At 38.6% G+C, this 20,319-nt stretch overlaps 1 protein-coding gene across 1 annotated transcript; it reads right to left on the bottom strand.

The window, feature by feature from the left end:
* Positions 1-201: 201 nt before the first annotated feature.
* On the bottom strand, positions 202-19,688 carry GPR37 (G protein-coupled receptor 37). Its single transcript, XM_081286452.1, has 2 exons — positions 17,760-19,688; positions 202-1,484 (listed from the first exon to the last, which is right to left on the bottom strand). Exons 1-2 carry the CDS (start codon positions 18,774-18,776, stop codon positions 666-668), a joined length of 1,836 nt encoding a protein of 611 aa, XP_081142578.1. The 5' UTR covers positions 18,777-19,688; the 3' UTR covers positions 202-665.
* Between the last annotated feature and the right edge of the window lie 631 nt (positions 19,689-20,319).

Below are 20,319 nucleotides of genomic sequence, written 5' to 3'. Positions count from 1 at the left end.
ATAGTACTATTAGGAATGCTTCTTTATAACATAGTGATTACCTGCCCCAACGGAGCATATAATTATAAAGCAGTAAGGCCAATTCTAAGTTGTGCATAGAACCAGTAACTGTGTCATTAAGGCAATTAAAAGATTTATTGAATGTTGGTTAAAAGTAGATTGACAATGACATTAAAGAATAAAGTGTAATTTATTTGGTGCTACTTGGTGAATGAATGCCTCTAAATACAAATCATCTCACAATACCATATACAATATACTTTCAATTACAACTCAAACATAAGGTAACTTGCAAAACCACATGGCTGTACTCAATATACAACAATTGTAATTTTTTTAAAGAAAGGAAGAAATCTAGCAATTAATTAAATTAAGGTGCAGTAGCTTTTTCAAATAAAATATTAGCACCATACAGATAAAATAATCTAAACTATTGGCCTTCTCATTCTTCTTAAATAACCAAATATAAACATTTTTTTTCAGAGCACAAATATTATTTTGCAAAATCAGTTCTATGGTAGTTAATATGTATTTATTTGCTTTTTTTTTTCTTTTTTTTCCCTCTTTTTGCATGTTTTCCCCTAAAGAAAAATATGAAGTAGAAACATTCACAGGATATGAAAACCAAACAAATAAGCAAATCTGACCAAACCAAGTACTGTCCTTCAGCAATGAGTTCCAACGGAAGCAAAAGTGGACATTTCCCGGCGTATGGTACTGAAAGGAGACAGTTCGAGCTCTGTGGTGTACTCGTTGTCATTGTCATCACTGGTCACTGTTGAAGCCTTCTGGATGCATTCTTCGCAGCAACAGCAGCAGCACTCCATGAACGCACGACTGAAGGGTTTGCAGAGACAGAAGAGGAGGACGGGGGTAACGCAGGACTTAAAGAATAAAAGAAACTGACTGATGATATTAAGTAGGTCCATTGTCTGTTGTGAAACTCCGGTAGCCATGTAGGCAGTGACGATATTGCAGATATTTTCAGGAATAATGCAAAACCCATACAAAATGGTCAACGCCACTACTGTACAGTTCATCTGGCTTTCTAGTTGGATCTGCCGCTTATTCCCTCGGGTAGAGGCTTTCTCTGCTTTGCGGATTTTCCTTGCAGTCACTAAAGAGCAGGTGATGGTGAAAAGTGTGGGTAGACAAAAGTAACAGCCAAAATACCACCAGAGCCTCGCGCTGTCATAGGTGAGGGCTAAAACGTAGATGGTGTCCGGTAAATCGGGAGAGATCTTTATGACACATCGTTCTGCAGGAGCCCGGCCACTGAACCCCAGATCCTCCTTGCTCAGCTGGCGGAGAACGACCTCTGGAAGTGCCAGCAGCAGAGCGCCAACCCAAATCACAGCTAGTTTGGCCGACGTTGAAGAACAGTTTTCGATCATCTCATAGTACATTTGTACATTGGTGGCAGCACGGAAGCGGTCTATACACAGCGCACACAAGGTGAAGGTAGTAACTCCTAGAGAAGCAACCTGCGGGATGGGGAGAACCAAAAAACATTTATTTGGGGCGCTCTCTGAAAAGATCAATGCACTAAGAAATAAATGCAGATTGGTGAGAGAGAACCGTTTGCAGAAGGAGACATGGGTAACTGGAGTGGTGACTGCAGCTGAATCACTGTAAGAATAAAAATAGAAAAATATTTTAATGGCTATACAGTGATGCAGTGATGTAGTAAAAGAAAAAAATTTAGAACTGGAAACATCTATAAAGGTTAGTTATTCCAATACCATTTTCTTATAGATAAGAACTCAGAGACTCTAAGAATTTCAATAACCTGAAAATGCCTGCCACCTAGAGATCCAGATAAGGAGTAAAGATAAGGGATATGCCCCACTTTCATTACTGAAAAGACAGGTCACGTTTTCCAGCATGGGGGTCAATAGTGTGCCTCACACACAGCAAGCAATCAAGAACACTGTTTCCAGAAAGCTAGATAATGAAAAGTCTCCCCCAATTTCTAAATAAAGCATTTTAGTATTATTTTCAAAGGCAAACATTTATGGAAAAAAAGGAAAGAGGAATTCTTCAGAGGCCAAGATCAATGAGAAAAGAAATTCTAAGAAGGTCAGAGATGATCCCCCACCACCACCACTACCCCCATCCCCAGGGCATGTTTTCCACAGCAGCATCTGCCAGTCCCGATGAGGGTTTCAGGTTAGTTTTAGCTGGACAGATGAAGCCAGGTGCCCAGGTATGCAGAGGTGGGACACAAAGCTGGACTGATATGGGTAAGGATTATGGCAAAGACCCCTTTTTAATTCAAAATTTCCTAAATACTGACATCTTTAGGAGTGTACGGGGGGGGGGGGTGGAACTAGCCTGCATAACCTGAGTTGGAAGTGAATTGGGGTTGGGATGTGGGTAAGGAAAATAAATCCTGACACATTCTGACTGAGAACCTGCACTTACATGGCATTAGGGCCAGAATTCACATTATCTATTTCTGGTTGTCAAAAGGATCAAAAATGTATTTACAATCACCCAGGTGCTTGGTATAGGCAAACACAAATCCTCTCTGGAAGAGTGCACCTTATAACCAGGCCTCAGACAAATCTTATAGATAAAATTCAAGGGAACATGAATTTACAAAATCAAAGTCTAAATCTAAATGAATAACAAAAGTTAAGAACCAACAATATGCTCCTATGTTTTCACACAAAGGTTTTTCCAAGAATATAAAATATATTCCTAATATAAACAGAATTCATTTGCCTATATTAAGTATTACACATACTTTAATCGGCACACAGATACACACATACCCAACACAAACACATATTTATTGATATCAGCTCTATGCCAAGTTTAATATTAGCGGTAAAAGACATAAGAAAGAGTCCTTTTCTCCCAAGAGGGAGAGGATGGTTTTCAAAGTCACAAAATAAACATAGCACTTGCCTGGGAGCATCAAATTTACTCAAATGTTTTTGGAGTAAATTATATAGTTTAGTGCTTATTAATGTAGCCATTATTGATATGAATGGAAGGTAAAATGCTAGTGAGGCTTCAGATAAAACAGGATACTAAAAGAAAAGTCCTAAGTGGATGGAATGCTTTAAACTATACCCCAGAAACCTCAGTATATGCATTCAGTCTCCTCTGTGGTCTGGTGGGAATGTTTAAGAAACATAGTCATGGGTCATGACTTGGTCAATGGGTAAAAAAAAAAGTATGTATAATGTTAATATCTGATATTTTAAAGTCAATGTGATCATGTTGACAAAAGAAAAACCATTTGCCATACAATTTTAGTACTTGAAACATTTGTTGTTTATCTACTGCATTCAAGCTGTCACTGTCCCCAGAGCTATGGCAACTTGCCTTGTGAATTCTGAGAGTTCAATGTCAAATAATCTCTCCTCTTGTCACACACTGCACAGTGTCTTCTAGTTAGAATATAGAAAATACCAACATTACTCCATGCCATGATGAGTCTCATGCTTATTAAGGGAAACATGCCAAAAATGAGTTATAACAGGTTTTTAATTACATGAAAAATCAAAAATAAGGAAAAATATGATTAACCGAGCTCTAAATCAGTACAGATAAAGAGCTCATTATAACAACTCTTGTTCTCCAAGAGTTGATTGTTTCAGAAATCCCCCTAAAGACTAGTATAAGAAACATCAGTCTAATATGACTGGGAAAAAATAAAAGCCATTCTATATTTACCTTGTAAAAATTAACTTTGAAACTAATGAGTTATTAACCCTGATGGAAATTTGTTTTTAATCTATACTGGAGACCAAAAATAATTCTAACACTGACTTCAACATTGTGTGATTATCTTCTGATTATGCTTTTTTTTTAATATCAGTAATTGCCACACTTGAGGAAATCTGAGGATGGCCTGCCATTATCTAAAGGTCTACATCAAACAATATTGTTCTACTTTACTTTATAGATTTTCTACACTTTGGATTTAAGGTTTTCAAATGCTTTGATTCATTTCTCTTAACAATATAAAACAAAATTTCAAGTTGTCAGATATATGCAAATACTCAGCAAGCCTCTCTGTGTAGTTTTCAGTAAGGCAAATCTTTGTGCTTGGTTCTCTGTCACTATATATCCTGAATCAGTCCACAAATATGAAGTTAAGGCTGTATGCTTTGCATTCTTTTTAAATTATGAATAACATTTCTAATAAAAGGAAAGCTCCGTATTATAAAAATACTAGAGTCTCTGAGAAGAGGCAGTGTGTTAGAAGCTCAGCATATCATTACTTTCAAAAACCAAACAACACACAAAGGATAGCATCTTCTCCTCTACTAATCTCTCTAATTACCAGTGTAGAGATTTTCAAAAATCTGAACCAATTATCAGAACTGCTAGCATTTGCATCTCTACCTCCAACTTGGTTTCAGAGGAGTTCATGAGAGGTAACAGCAAACGCATGCATGTGGGTGGATGTGGATTAGGATGGGTGTGTTAGATTGCCAACTCTAGTTATCAGAAGCTGTGTGGCACATTCACTCTTAATTAAAAGAATTTTCCAAAAAGCAAGAGAACATTTTCTAAGTTCCATATATTCCATCTCACAAGACAATGAAAGCCGGGGTGTGTCACTTATAGATGCTCCAACGTTTTGCTCAAGAATTATTTTGCAGTGCATTTTACTTACAGATGCTCATTTCTTCAGACATGATTCCCAAAAGCTTTAGCACCAATTAGAATCTCAAACATATTTGATCTGTAGTCTTCTTGACAAATCACGGATGGAGGGATCCTTTCCAGTATTCATACACTAAACTCAAAAATCTCCTGTATACAGCTTCCCATTTTCCAACTGTACTTCTCACTGATAACATCCTCTGTGGTTAGGATCCAGCTGAAACAGGCTGAGCAATCCAGAAAAGTCACAGGAGTAACAGAGTTGCTGAAGGAGCCAATGAGGAAAGCAGAGTTGCCCCAGGTGCAGACAGTACTTTCAGCGTAGTTGCCAGCAGCAACCGCAGCCCAAATGCCACTCCTAGACATCCTTGCTCTCCTGCTGCCACTGCCTGCAGTGGGACTTCAGATATTTTCAGATATTTATGCACCACATTTTGTGATGTGAAAAAGCAAAAATGTGGGAAGGTCCTGCTCAGTACTCCTCCAAATCATTATTATAGAAGGCAGTTACATATGTAAAGAATTAATTGCACACCTCTGAATGGATTGATAAAAATCATCTGAATAAGTGGTGTTGGCCTAATTTCTACTTAACGCATATATGAAATTTACCCATGTAATTAAAATTCCTAAACGTTGTGATAACATGAAAAGATTTCCATCACAATTTTAAATGTACTTGTTTATGTACAGCTTATTAAAGATTCTGCCAAGATGAATAGTGCAATTATATGCAATTATAAAACTGTATCATGAATGCTGGATCTTCTACATTTAATGACCATATCTGATTGCTAAAATTCAATATCACTATGAAATATGCTCCTGGGAGGAAAGCTGTTAAGCGTTGGCTTAGAAGGGTAGTACTTTGAAGCAGCATCCTGAGATGGAATGAGATGAAATCTCTTATGATTAAATTGCAATAGGAGGAATAATTAACAGCAACAAAAGCAGAACTGTAAACATTTTTAATAGAAAATACTATTAATTTTTAGAATTTCAAGATCAGAGGAAAGCTGGAAACACAAAATTTTCACTATTGGGGGAACTAAGATATTGAGTTTTGCGAGGGAATTGGCATCAAAATTCAGAAATGGCAAGGGAATCAAAACAAACAACTCTGAGATCTTTTTCTTTTTCAAACAACAATGTTCTGCTGTTCTTTGTAGCCCAGCATGACAACAATAAAGCTCCTTCAGCTCCAGCCCTGTCAACATCCAGAGCAGTTGGGCTCTGAGCAGTTGTGGCCACCTATGGCTTTGCTACAAGGCACAGGAGAGACTCAGCAGAAGCTGAGGCCTGAGAATTTACACATGGAAGTGGCAGCCCCAGTGCTAAAGCAGGGGGTTAAGGGCCACTCTTCTTGATCACCCCTATGATGTACTGTTCCCATTTCAGTGTTATTGTGGCTTTATTGAACTCCGTTTTTAGTGGCAAGGAGAGCCACTACATTAATGCTATGTGTGTGGGTGCATGTGTATAAATATATATTCATTTTTTGAGAGAGACAGAGAAACTACCAGATATGTAGTACACTGTGCTTGCTGCTAGGAACGATGATGAATCTGTCCTTAAGAGAGTTGGAATCCAAAGAGGAATTTTTTGACTATCCCACACCTGCTGCTACACATTCAACAAATTATTTTATACCCAGAATGACTCGTTACAGTCTATTAGAGGGATTGACTTGACTATGCACAATTCCTGACATGTTTGCAGTGACTTCCCTTGCTCGGAACACATCCACGTATGCTTGGAAACTGTACTTGAGAATCACTGGCTTAAGATAAAAATTGTAGACAAATATAATTCCAAAATATTTGGAAATTGCTACAGATGCCTAACTAGTTTCCCCATGCTGACCAAATAATAAAATCTCCCTTATAAACATTTTCATTTCAGGGGATATGATCTAATTCCTTGTAAATATTATCACTGTCTTAGTTAGCCTATGAGATGAAGATAACCTTGGGATTTTGGTCATTTGACATATGGCTTTTTAACACCCATAAAAACCTAGGACAGTAGTATGCCAGTTGCATTTAAATGCGTGCCAGTACTTTAAAGCATGCATTTAAATCTGTGGGCCCAGAAGTAAAAAATAAATAAATAAATAAACAAACAAACAAACAAATAAATAAATAAATAAATAGATCTGTGAAATTCGAAGATAACACATGCACACAAAGGCAAGATAATGCTGAAAACCACCCAGAATTGAGATCTCAATGTGTTCTTTGTTGTTTTTGACATTCACAGTAACCCTCATAAAGTTGTTAAAGTTTTGCTCCTGGGTAGGAAAACTAAAAAAGGAACAGGAAAGAACGCCATTGGCTTTATATGTTATTTTCATAATACATAGGATCTTTTGAGGTTTAAATGTGTTTCTTTTACACACTAATACATTTTAGGAATCAAAGTTGTGCTTTTGAAATATTTGTTAATTTGAGATTTATAAAGTACTTCGTAATGAATACTACAGGCTTGAATTATTCATATTATATAATAGTTTCATTGCATTCAAAACTTTTAAGTGTTTTACTAACCTTAACTGGACTCCATTTTGAAATCATTTTAAAAGGTTTATTTCTAATTACAGTCAATGTGCAAATGATTCTAGCTAATGGCCTAGACATTCCAGAGGAAATTCAGTACCATGACAGATAACTTCTCATCTTTCCCTTGCCTCAGTTTCTTTAATAAAGGGAAAAGGAAATAGATATTCTTCCCATTATTATGGATACTGAAAAGAAAATAAACCACTGGAGTGAGAAAAAATAAATCTATATAATATAGAGGATTTTTAAAATATAATGGAAATTTTTAAGAATGGCTTCTAGAGTTACCTTTTAAGTTTTGTTACAGAAACAAACTAACATAAAGTAGGTGGTCCAATCAGGATAATGAAGAGCACAAATGTGGTCACCTGCATGGAAATGGTATATCTCTTCAGCTATTCCTTTATCAACATTGGCAAGACTGGATTTAGAGAAACTCCACCCAGTACTTATGTGAATCATAGGTATGCTCACCCTTCAAATGTTTCTTCCCTCTCTTAAACTTGTGTTTTTGAAATCATGAATTCCAAATTTCAGTTTAGCTATTGTGTTAACCAATTTAAGATAGCCATTTTATATCAGTGAGAAATTAATGGCAAGAAATTAATCTATCCTACAAGATATGTGGCAACAGTGACTTCAGGGAAAGATTTAGAGTAAAACTGTCTTCTTCCATAGTAAGGAAAAAAAATGCACTGCTCTGTCCATCATGAGTTAATTTGAAGATTAATGGTTGCCTAGGTTCTGTTAAAAATAAAACAAGTGAAAAGAAACCTATAAGGAAAAACAGTTAGTAATTGAGGTAGAAAGCTTAATTTACAGATCATGACATTATTGGATTTCATTGTCTCTCCTGCTCAACTTTCTAATTCAATGCAAATATCAGGCCCTGAGGACACCTGGATTAACATATCCACTTTGTACTACATTAAGTCCATGTTCATTCAAAATACTATGAAGGAGTGCACAGATGCTCTATGAAAACAGTAATCTATGGGGAGTCTGTCTTTTTCTATTACTCCATTTCTCAGAAGCTTACTACCAACTAAAGGAATGAAGCAACTATGAAGAATAAGAGTAACCTGTGAAACAGACATCAGAGAGCACTTCTCTTTTTTCAGTACAACTCTTAAAATAAATACTACCTTTTGCTAAACTTTTAGTACTACCCATTAAGATTACCACTGATTGGGGTGGGGGGAATGATCAAAGACCTTCTAAGCAAACAAACAAACAAAAAAGAACTTCTAAGTAAAATGCCCTTTATGTGAAATTAACTCTACATATTTAAGTACAGTGAAATGACTGGAATACACTAATTTTTATAAAATAGGGTGACTTCTAAGGAAGGTTATGATAACAGGCATTCTAATCTAACTTCTATTTCATATAAAAAATGTTTAATACATCTATTTATGAGTTGTCCTTTGTTTACAAGTGACCCTCAGAAACAAGGACTTTATTGTTAAGAAAACCCATTCATTTGGGCCATGAATGATAACCTATTATAACTCAGTGGTTGTGGCACTAACAACAGTCAGGAGAAAAGCAGGATGAGCACAGGATAGAGTTTCCTCTGAAACCCTAAATGGCCTGGGCTTGTGCCTGTGGCTTCCAGCATTTTCCATAACCTTCCTCCTTGCAGCACTTCAGGGCAACTTCCCCATGAAAAGAGTACTGCTTTGAGCACCAACAGGGACAGCATGTTTATTGATGACCTTTTTTAAAAGTTCTTCATTACAAAGCACACTATGGCAGTAGCACATGTCAGTTACTGAGTTTTCAGACCAAAAGCAGCAAGGAGATTTGCCTCACCCTTCCCAAGTACACACACATCTCTAGAATGAAATAGAGCTTTCACCACCAAGCTTTGGCAAAGAGAAGGCATCTTATTCTTATCTACATTACTGATTTTGGTGTGTGTGTGTGTGTGTGTGTGCTGGGGATTGAACCCATGGCTTTGTGCATGCGAGGCAAGCACTCTACCAACTGAGCTTATCCCCAGCCCCATCACTGATATTTGATCTAACTCACCCACACAGAATAAATATTCATCTTGACTGCTCATGTATGTGATTCCTGAAGTCATGGCCTAAAAAATATTTTGAAGGCAGCAACTATCAACTGTCATTAATGACCTCATTTACACTTTCTTTTCTCTTGCTTAAGCTTAATAACATGCTCACACTTATTTAAAAAACAATTAAGGCTATTTAAAACTGACATATCAGCCTAAAACATCTCTTGATTCCATACATCTCTTCTTTTCCTTTATACTCCTAGCTTAAATTAAGATTTTCTTTCAAGTATTACTTTTGTAGCACAATGCATTCCTTGTATAGTTTTAAAAATCCATTTAACAACAGTTTGTCCTATGTTATTATTTAACTATAAATTTTTGTGTTCATTAATATAGTAATGCAAATTAAGCAAAATTAGCATCATTTGTCCTAAGATAAAAGCTGAATATTGGAATCAACATTAAAAATTTTTATTTTCCATGCTTATTCTCAGTAATTATGAATTCATTTCAAAAGTGTAATTTCCCCCAAGATCACATTCTAGTTTTCAATCCTTGGTATTATTATAAGATTCCTAATAAAAATTAAGTGGACTTAATTTATTAATTATTAAATTAATTTTGGTTTGTGCACCTGTGGGTCCTGATGAGTATCCAAAGAACAGGAACAAATTTTACCTATTTCCCTTTGTGACTAATGACAATCATTTGCATGCTGGTGCTCCCAAATTAAAAATTAAATTATTTGTAACTGGATCATTATGATTTGAGTGATACTGAAAAAACACATTCTAAGATAAAATTTCTAAGCTTTTAACAAGAATTCTACCATTGATATTCTGTGAAATAAGTATTCTTTCTTCATTCAATCCTCTATAAAAAGCCAATGTTTCTAAATCTCACATCTTAGTGTGAATTATTGTATCAGTTACTTTTCCTATATGAGGGATTTGAATCAAGAAGACAGTAAATTTAGGAGGAAAGAACCTGAAGGTGAGGAGTATGGAAAAGGGACTGTTTTGGGGAAAAAATGGCAACCTTGAGTTAACCTTGAATTGAATCAGTAAGAATGACTTACTCCACATAGGAATCAAATCAATGACCTTGGTTCATTAAGGCTATGAACCATTCAAGTGTGCAGATAGATAACATTGAAAACCATCATAAATTCACAAACTAAAATATTCTGTCTCTAGAATGATTTCAGAACTGAGATTATATCCCATGTTTTATGGAAGCTTTGTAGAAACTACCTGTACCTACCTTGCAAATATACAGACTTCATATTAAGGGTTACAATAATCTTATTGTCCACTCAACCCTGAAATTTTAGTTTGGATCATTTCTTCTAGCACAAAGAATACTGTTCTAATTAGGAGATTTAAGAATTAGTCTTACCAACAAGGTTGACTAATTATGGGACCTTGGCAGGTCAATTTTGGGAGAGGTGGGACATCTGGAGCACCCCTGAAGAATGGGAGCAGAGTGCAGTGCCAGACACAAACCTCCATGACCAACAGTCTGTTCATCCTTCTTCTCCCACAGTCTACATCTCAGACACAGATCCATGTGTTTCCTGTGGGACACTGTTAAATCTAGTTGTGACACATAAAAATGTCATTAAACACGGAAGAATTCCATCAAGGTCCACAAAGCATTAGAAGGACAGTTAAGAAGATAGACCCTCACCTCACTTACCCTCACTCTCACTACCTCAGATAGACGCATAAGTTCAGACCTCTCTAGCTTTTGCAGACAAAGATACTTCCTATTCTCTGCTAAAAGATGCTTTACTGACATAACCATATACTTTGGGAGCCCTCAGCATCTCAGGGCAAATCCTCACTCTGAGTGTACCCTTGACATGTTAACCAGTTCTTGGGAAAGTCCATTTGTTATGCTTCCCACTCCCCCATTCTACAGTAGCATCCAAAGTAGCTCCCTGGCCAGCCTCCTAGACTCTCTACAGTTAAACTGAATACTACATATATTCTTGAGATTTTCAGGTTTAGAAAAAAAAAAAAAAAGTAAACTCGATCTAATGTACTATAATTACACTGATAAATAAACTAAGTCAAAAATTTTAAATCTGATTTATTTAATATCCTCATCACTGATAAGAACTCATAAATGCAAAGCAGAGATGGGGTTCCATATTTTTTAAATTCCATATTTTAAAAGAACTTTCCAGGACTTTCCTATCTGCTGAATTATCTTGCCAATTATTATGGGCTTCCTGTCTAAGAAAGCTTTAGAAAATAGGAAACCAAGATTAAAAATTTTCATAGTTGTAACTTTTCACCATGGATCTCAGATGTATAGGCATCTATAAAGATGAGTGATAAGAATATGATTGAAAAGAATGATGGAGAAAACAGTTTTTGCTCCATCTTTGTCACAACCAGGTCCATTCCATAATGCTTTGTTAAAACCTCTACTATAGTACTTGTTACGTTGTAGAACATCATTCTACTTTTCTATAGCTTTAATAATAGTAGCGTAACTATGATATTTGCCTTTGAAAAAATTGCCCTTCTTCTCCCATCTCCTCCTGCCCACTCCTAACATAGTGTCTCTCATTGAAGAAAAGACCAATAAATGAGTAATGAATGGATGGATGGTGACTCAAAGAATACACAATAACACATTTGGAAAAAGATTAGAGTAAATAGTGAATTATTCATACTGTTCCTTAGTCAGTTATTGGGTGTTTCGTAATCCTTAAAAGCTAAATACCAGGGGCTGGGGATGTGGCTCAAGCGGTAGCGCGCTCGCCTGGCATGTGTGCGGCCCGGGTTCGATCCTCAGCACCACATACAAACAAAAATGTTGTGTGTCCGCCGATAACTAAAAAATAAATATTAAAAAATTCTCTCTCTCTCTCTCTCCTCTCTCACTCTATCTTAAAAAAAAAAAGCTAAATACCAGATAATAAATCTGGAAGGGAAGTAAAGTAAAATGCATGCTTCTGTTTACATTTTCGTGGCAAACTTTAGAAAATGGCACATTCTCTTTCCAATCAATGGTTAACTATTTGAAGTTTGAATTTGAATATCAGAACTTTTATTTCTTATGTTAAGATTCAAATTAGATAAATTCACCATGTACCATTCAGGAATGAAATTATAAATAAAAGCACACTCTTACAAACTGGTTTTCTTTCCTGCTGGTGTCATCCACTAAAATTTTTCACTTGCACGGAAGTGTAGAAAATGATTACAAAGGGATTAATGGGAAATCATAAAATATTTGTTAAGCACCATTCCTACACACTGAGTCCATTTTCCCTGAGAATATTATTAGCAATTTCCAAATTGCTAATAAAACTGCATGTTTCCACTTAAAAGTCCATCAGAATACCAAATGACTAATATACAACTCAAGCAAATTTAGCATCTGCCATGCTTAATGTGCTACAATTTGAATGTGGGTATTCAGAGAAATTGGTGTAACTTTGCAAACTAGTGTGGCCATGCCACCTTTAGCCTCAATACCCTTCTTTTCTTGTCAGTTCTAACTACAATTGAAGGCAAGAAAGAGCATTAGTTTCACTCACTTTAAACCAGTATTTCTAAAGCTATTGCAGAGGCTGGCTCTTCAGAGAACATTTTAGATTTGTTATATATTATCCCTTGACCAGAGGCCTGGTAAGATGTGTTCCTTTTATTTACTTTTTACTCCCACACAGGAATATTGTATTCTAGTAAAATAAAAATATTGTTACATCTGAGATTATCTTACACCTTCTTGAAGACTTTTGCCCTACCACACATCATGAAGTTTATCAATTCTTTAAAGAGGAACCTTGATCATTCAAAACCCCCAATTAACATCCAAACAGAAGTAAATATTTGGTGATTGATCTAGATCATATGATACACTTACTCTGACTGGCTTCAATCCATCAAGTAATGAACAAAGAGCTGCTTAGGTTGCCATGCTCAAATCCTGAATGATTTGGCTTTAAACGTTTGTTAAATTCTGAAGTAAGTGGTATGGTGGGGACTCCTCTGCCACTCTCCTTTTTAATATACACCCGGACCTCCATCTCTAATCACACACATGATCCCCCCACTTCCCACATACGACTGTTGCTTTGATTATAGTTTTTTACTGGTGACAATTTGATGGTGCTGTATCTATGATGATGTCCCCCATTCATTCAAATGCTCGACTCTCCTACCCGCTTTTCCTACTATTTCATTTGTATTTGGTCTTTATGAGATGTATCACGAGGCCACAAAGATATCTTATCCCTGGAATAGAAAGGGAAAAGTTTATCAACTACAACAGTTCCCAAAACATTTCTACTCACAGCTAAATGAACATGCCATATTTACAACATAAAATCCCCTTTCTTTCAACTTACCCTGGAAAGTAGAAGCTATCCTTACATTTTGGGTCAACAAATTGAAATAAATAGAAGAGTGGAATGCCAATTGCAAAGACTCTGCAGCATCTGCTCAAAAACATTCTTATTTTTCTACTAAGCCTAATTCTTCCCAAAATTCCCTTCCACATCAGATAATACTAACATCCAGTCTGACAAAAGAAAAAAAATCATCAAATGAAAGAAAAAAGAAGATTGGAGAGAAAATCAAAAGAGTTGATAATAATCCATGTGGATAAAATTTAAAATAAAGAAAAGTTTAAAAGATAAAAATCACTGGAAGAGGCTGATCACATTACTGGAAAAATGATAGATCCTACATTATCAATCAATAAGAGTATATATGGTTTTAGGAAGGGAACTATCAAGAAAGTAAACACAAGTAAAAAGTGATGGAAAGGCAAAATATAGAAATATGAAAGAAGACAAAGGTCAAATAGTCTTTAGATGTATCAAGGTCAAGAGGAAAAATATCAGGAGGAAGTTCGAAAAAGCGTAAAATATTCATAATGTCTTACCAATCTACTTTGTGATTTTTAAGAACATGAAATATAACCTATAGAATCTTATCATCAAAATGTTTGGCAGAATAAAAGTATACTTATCTTTTTTTTTTTTTTTTTTTAAAGAGAGAGTGAGAGAGGGGAGAGAGAGAGAGAGAGAGAGAGAGAATTTTTTAATATTTATTTCTTAGTTCTCGGCGGACACAACATCTTTGTTGGTATGTGGTGCTGAGGATCGAACCCGGGCCGCACGCATGCCAGGCGAGCGCGCTACCGCTTGAGCCACATCCCCAGCCCCAAGTATACTTATCTTAAGTCATGAAAATTTTAAAACTTTAATCAGTTACCAATTGCTAGTTTATGAGAAACAAGATGAAACTTATGAATGTAAAAAAACATATAAATATCATCATATAACAAAGACACTAACTGGGCATATTGTTTTCCCTGTCTAGTAAATACAGAAATGTTTAAAAGATGCTAAGGAGTATCAATTAAAAAAAAAAAAGAAAAGAAAGAAGCGATGTCCCTGGATTTGTCTTTTGCCTTATAGATATTTGTCTAATTAGCAACATGGTGGAGAAGTACAGAGACCAAAAGTCTTGTTGCCACATACTAGGTATTTGCTTGGAATGCTGATATTTCTTCTGAGTCCTGTGTTTCATCACTAAAATGCAAGGTTTGGTTGAGAATATGCTCTTTCTAATTTAACATGCTAATTCTAAAGTCAGTGTTGTGGATACTGTGGTTCTCCACCCACACTGGTCCCTCCCAACATCCTTCAGAAATGAAACATTGCTTCCCTTGACTATTGGGTGATAGCTCTTGGTTACATTTGTCTCTCTAGGAACTGCCCTTTACTAAAGAGATAGATCAAACTCAAGGTTATGCTCCACTTCTGGGAGCAACTTGTATCCAATGATGGGTTCCGTTAGAAAGATAAGACTGGGCGCTCTGGCCTCAATTCAGGATTTCTCTACATGCTTCCACCCATCCCTCTCAGCACTAGATGTCCTCTTATTGAGGGCTGAAGACTTTAAGGCAATTGTATCATAGTGAAACTTCTCCTTTTACCAAGTCCTGCTTCCTTCATCCCCTAATAGGTACTGAACCCAAAAGCATGCTTTAGTAAACTTCATGCCCCAATAAATCTCCATCTCAGGGTATGATCCCAACATAGGACAGGCACTAAATCTCTTTTACTTCTGTGAAAACAGCAGTGCCTCCTGGAGGCAGAAATGCTTTATTTTGACATTTGAACTTCATGTTCTCAGTAATTAGGAATTATGAAGCTACTACTATGGTCTGATAATTATTTTTATAAAACATGCTAAAACATTTCAAAATAATTTCAGATTCTCTTCTCTCCTATCCTGCTTTTCCTTCCATTCTATTTGCCCATGATCATTCTAAGATTTATCACAAAGCCACAAAGATTACAAAACCCTGGAATAGAATGGGAGAAGTAGGAATATAGAAATACTACATACTAAGATTGTGACTCACTATTCTACCAGTAAATATATATATAGAATGTTTATGTTAAATATTTATGTTTAAATGTATGATATAAATATTATGCAAATATTTAAATGTAAAATGTAAATTTTCAAGAAAAAATAAGGGAATATTTTTCAAGTCTTTCTTCTCTAGGAAGAATAAAGCCTAGTCTCAATAACTAAAAAATAGATAAGATCATAAAGATGGGGGAAAACTAAGCAAAAGACAGATTTTTACTGACCAGAAGAAAAATGATTTAAAAAACCAAAATATTTTTAAGGAGAAAATTAAATTGGACAGTGAAATAAAAATGGAAGACAATATCAATATATTTAGAAAACAGAATTAGGGAGAAAAAAATTTAAAACAAATGCATAATAAATACCATTGTTCAAAACTGTTTGGTCTGGCTAAACTAAGTTTTTATATACTTTCCTGAATTTGAGAAACTTCTTTTCATTTCAAGTTTCCCTTCAAGAACTTTGGTAATTTTCTTTCTCTAGTTTCTTCTTTCGGTTGTGTTGTTTTCCAGTACAAAGATTTCTCTATGTTCAGAACATTTCCAGTGAGACAAGTCAATACCCTTCTCTCTTATTAGGGTAGGTACCTCTCCTGTTCCCTTTATACTTTACTTTCTGTCTCCTTTCTTGCATAAATTAATTTCCTGTAATTCAAATAAGCAGAGAAATTCTAAACTGAAATTGACCTTGAAAGGGCAGTTAGTAAGTAGACAGGTATTCTTGAACACAAATTCTACAACCTCCTCCCCAGTTCGAAAATGAAATCTCCCCCAAATAAGTGTAGTTGTTTCAGAGACACTTCAAACTTGGCAACAGCGAAGTCCTGGAACCTACCAAAGTCACAGCAGCTGACTTAGTAGCCCTGAAATGATTCTGCATCTGATCCCTGTCAAGATAACAGAGGGTCTTATTTACTGTCTCTTGCTTTGGTCCTTTTAAGTAGGTGCTGTTTTCTGTTTACTTATCCCCTAGCTTTAGGCCCCGGAACAATGTTGAACATAGTGTCACTGGTCCTGGTGCCAGACAGGATCAGGGGCTCTGGAATATTTACAGTTTCCCTTCTTCTGCTTCCATAAATGAAATGGACAGTCTGAATGGAGAAAATCAAGGGCCAGCTGGCTAAAAACACAACTGGCAGCAAAACACTTGGGCCCCTTCCAAGAGCTGGTGTTTAAAGAGAGGCCATTTAAAGAGCAAATTCCAACTACCACAATTCTGGTTTGGGACATTTATTGTAGGAGAAGCAGTAAAATCTTACTCAAAATGATAATCATTTTCAAAGTTTGGGACCTATATATGCCTCTGTCTTCCTAAAATTTTCTAGACTAAGAGTAAATGCCTTAAAATTGTCAATCCTTTACACCCATAAAGAATATCAAATACGTACTTGGAGAATATTAAACAGATTTTGTGCCATTATAACCAGTCTTTTACTTAAGTTCATTATACAAAAATAATAAAATTGTTATGAAATTCAGAAGGAAAAAGAGAGATATAAGAAATGACCTGAGACTTTAGATGAAATACTCTGGAAGATAGTCAGACACGTAAACTATTTTGAGGAGTTATTAATGTATCCTGAGGCCAATCAACCAAGAAAAATTTCCTTTTTTTTTTCAAATAAAACATTGCTTCCACTTACGCATCTTGAAAGACTGTAATAATCTTTCTAGAGGAGAAAATTACATTGAAGCATTAGAAATCTAGTAAATAAATGTTAATGCCTCTCTCCCTTCCTCCCTCTTCTTCTCTATTTTCCTGTTTCTTGCTATGCTCTGATAAGGACAACCATAGACTGGCCATTATTTTAACTCTGAAATCGACGATGGGTGCCAAATGAGAAATCTACATAGTATCATATTCAAAGAGAGAGATTTATAATCCAAACAATTCTATGCATTCTGAGACCATCATTTTTTTTTCTACAGCCCAGAAACAGCTGAATTTGAAGGTGATCTAGAGAAGCTGCCTCTTTTTTTACATATACACATATATACTTAAATGATTGGAAAGATAGATGGAGGGACCCAAAGAAAAAGCGAAGAGGTTCAGCCAGGTAGGTGCGTCCAGCAGCAGTTCTTTGATGCTATACTCCCGGAAATGGATAAAGCCAGTAGCTTGAGAACCCCTAGAAGGCATTACCTCGATATAGGGCACAATCTTGCAGGAGAAGTCCTCCAACAGCCACTTCTTGGTCAGCTCGTGGAAAATGACGAGTGGAAGGCAGAAGAAGATGATGAGAAAGTCCCAGAAGGCCAGGTTGGCCAAGAGGGAGTTGGAGATGCTCCGCATGTAGTAGTTGTGACACACAATGCACATCACTGCCAGATTGCCAATGATGCCGGTTCCAAAGATCACCACTGATAAACACATGACTGCGTAGGCTCCATATGACTCCTGGGTCAGCGGGTAGAAGGGGTTCTTCAATCTCACCCGCCGGCTGGTGCTGTTCCCCCGACGGGGACCCCAGTGATCATGAACTCCCTCACCAGAGGACCCATTCTGGGGTAGCGCCCTGCCGGGAGGTGCAATTGTCCTCCCTTCGTGCCCCGCCGGTCCATTAATTGTTTTGGATGAGGGCTTGTGGTGGGTACTCTGTAGTTTCCCTGCTCTTCTTGGCCAATAGAAAAGATCGCTGGCTCCGGGTTCTGTTCTCACGCTCTGCTCCTGGCTGCGCCGGGAAATACCGGAGCTTCCGGCACTCTTCTCGTCCTCCTCTGAGGTCTGAAGGAAGAGTTGGAGGGCCGTTGGGTCCCCTCTCCCCAAATTTCCAGGTGCCTCCTGACTGTGGGCATCTTTCCACCTCCAGGCTCCAAGTGGAGGTCCCGAGGGCCCGACCGCCGACGTCTCCGCCCCTCTAGCGGCACCAGGGTCACCGCCCCGGGCAGCCCGTAGGTCCCCGGAGGGCACATCTCGTGCCCCTTTCTCTGGTTCCTCCCTGGGTGCGCGTGCTCTCAGAACGTCTCTAGCAAAAATTCCTGGTCCCCAAACATCCCTGCTGCGGCGCTGGATCAATGTAGGTGAGCAGCCCTCCCCGAGACAAGTTTCCTTTCTGGCCGCGGGGACAAACCCGAGCGCAGAAGAGAAAGAGGAAATCTTGAGCAGTAGCAGAAGCAGCAGCCGCGATGTGCGACCGAGTGGCGCGCCCCGGGCCCGCATGGCTTGGCTAGGGCGCACCTTGCAGCCGCAGCTCTTGCTTAAGACCAACACCTGCTGCCTAACTTGCTGCGGAGAGTTAGCCACATGTCACATACTCACCCCCGCCTGGGCAGCGGGGAACCGGAGATTACCGGGAGAGTGGGGGATGGGTCTTGGGGTACCCCCTACAATCCTTCCTCGTTTGGTGTCCTGTGCATTTCAGCCAAATCCAGTCCAAGCTCTGTGTACCCCCAAGGTTCCCGAGAGGAAACAGCTGCTCCGGGTGGCTGACCTTGAAAAGTTGCAACCAACACCTGATTGTTGATTAATGTTGCGACTGGGTGAAGCCCGGACGGACGAAGCCCTGTGCGCCTCCCTGCCTTTGGGAGGTGGTTGCCTTCTTGGTAACAGTTGCTCTGCCTATTTACATCCTTTCGCTACTGCTTTATCCAGTTGCAAGCCGAGGTCTCGAAAGGGAAAGAAAAACAACTCCCCCTCCCGCAGATGACTGACAGTCACAATCCCCGCTCCCCGCTCGTTGGAAACAGGTTGCAAACAGACTCAGAGCTGATGCACCAGGAAACTCTTGCCCCACCTAACCCCAGCGACTTTCGAGACTAATGTTGCCAAGAAGAAGCCGACTGGAAACCTACGGCCACTGTCAAAGTTGCTTCTCCTCCGGCTCAAAGTTGACGAGGAGGCGGTGCCGGCTGCTGGGCGGCGTACCCCTGCGGAGACAGGAATCGTGGGGGAAGGGGGACAAGAGGGCGCTGCTGGTGGGTGGACAGTACCGTCGACCGCAGAAGCTTGTCACTGCCACAGCGGGCGCAGGCCAGGCGGAGAGTGTGGTGCCTGGAACCGCCGCGGGCAAGGCAGTGCGTGGTCGGGAAGGGGGGGGTGGCCCAGCCTCTTCCCGCCGCTTCAGCCACTGCGCGAGCGGGCGAGACAAACGGTCTGCCCCATGCCTCCTCCCTTACCCCTCCTCCTCCTAGAGAGATTCTGCATTGTTGGGAGACCGGATCCCCTGGTGGTTTACCACTCACTAAACCCACACACGTTTCATTCAAGCCATTTGTAGTGGTTTTCACTCTTAGAAGCTGGCAGCAGCGAGGGAATAAGGGCGGAGGCGCGGAGCCCGAGCTGCTAGAGGCTAGGGGATGAACCCGACAGGTTCATTCCCCAGATGTCAGAACCAGCCAGACCGGTTCTGGAGCCTGGGTGCAGGGTGGTGGTGGAAAGAGGAGATGGAAGGGGTGGGATAATGGAAGCGGGATGGTCACTAGAGAGTGGAAGGAGCGAGACCCACATCACTGCCTCCATTAGGCCACAGCAGGTGCGCATGCCCAGGCGTCAGACCCCTGGGACTAGAGAGGTAAGGCGCACACCTCCTTAGATATTCTTGAGAGCTGAGTCAGGAGAGAAAAGGCGCTGGAAGGTTTCATTCATAGGAAATGAGAATGGGATTCAGAATGAGAATGCTCTGTATGTGCCATTACCTTTAAGGCAGATTTAGGAAGCATCCAACTAGGGGTTACTTCCAACTACCCAGAGCACAAGGGAAGTT

This window comes from Spermophilus citellus (assembly GCF_964194105.1).
Source record: "Spermophilus citellus genome assembly, chromosome: 3".
Taxonomy (NCBI): domain Eukaryota; kingdom Metazoa; phylum Chordata; class Mammalia; order Rodentia; family Sciuridae; genus Spermophilus; species Spermophilus citellus.
This window is presented reverse-complemented; position numbering and strand designations above follow the sequence as displayed.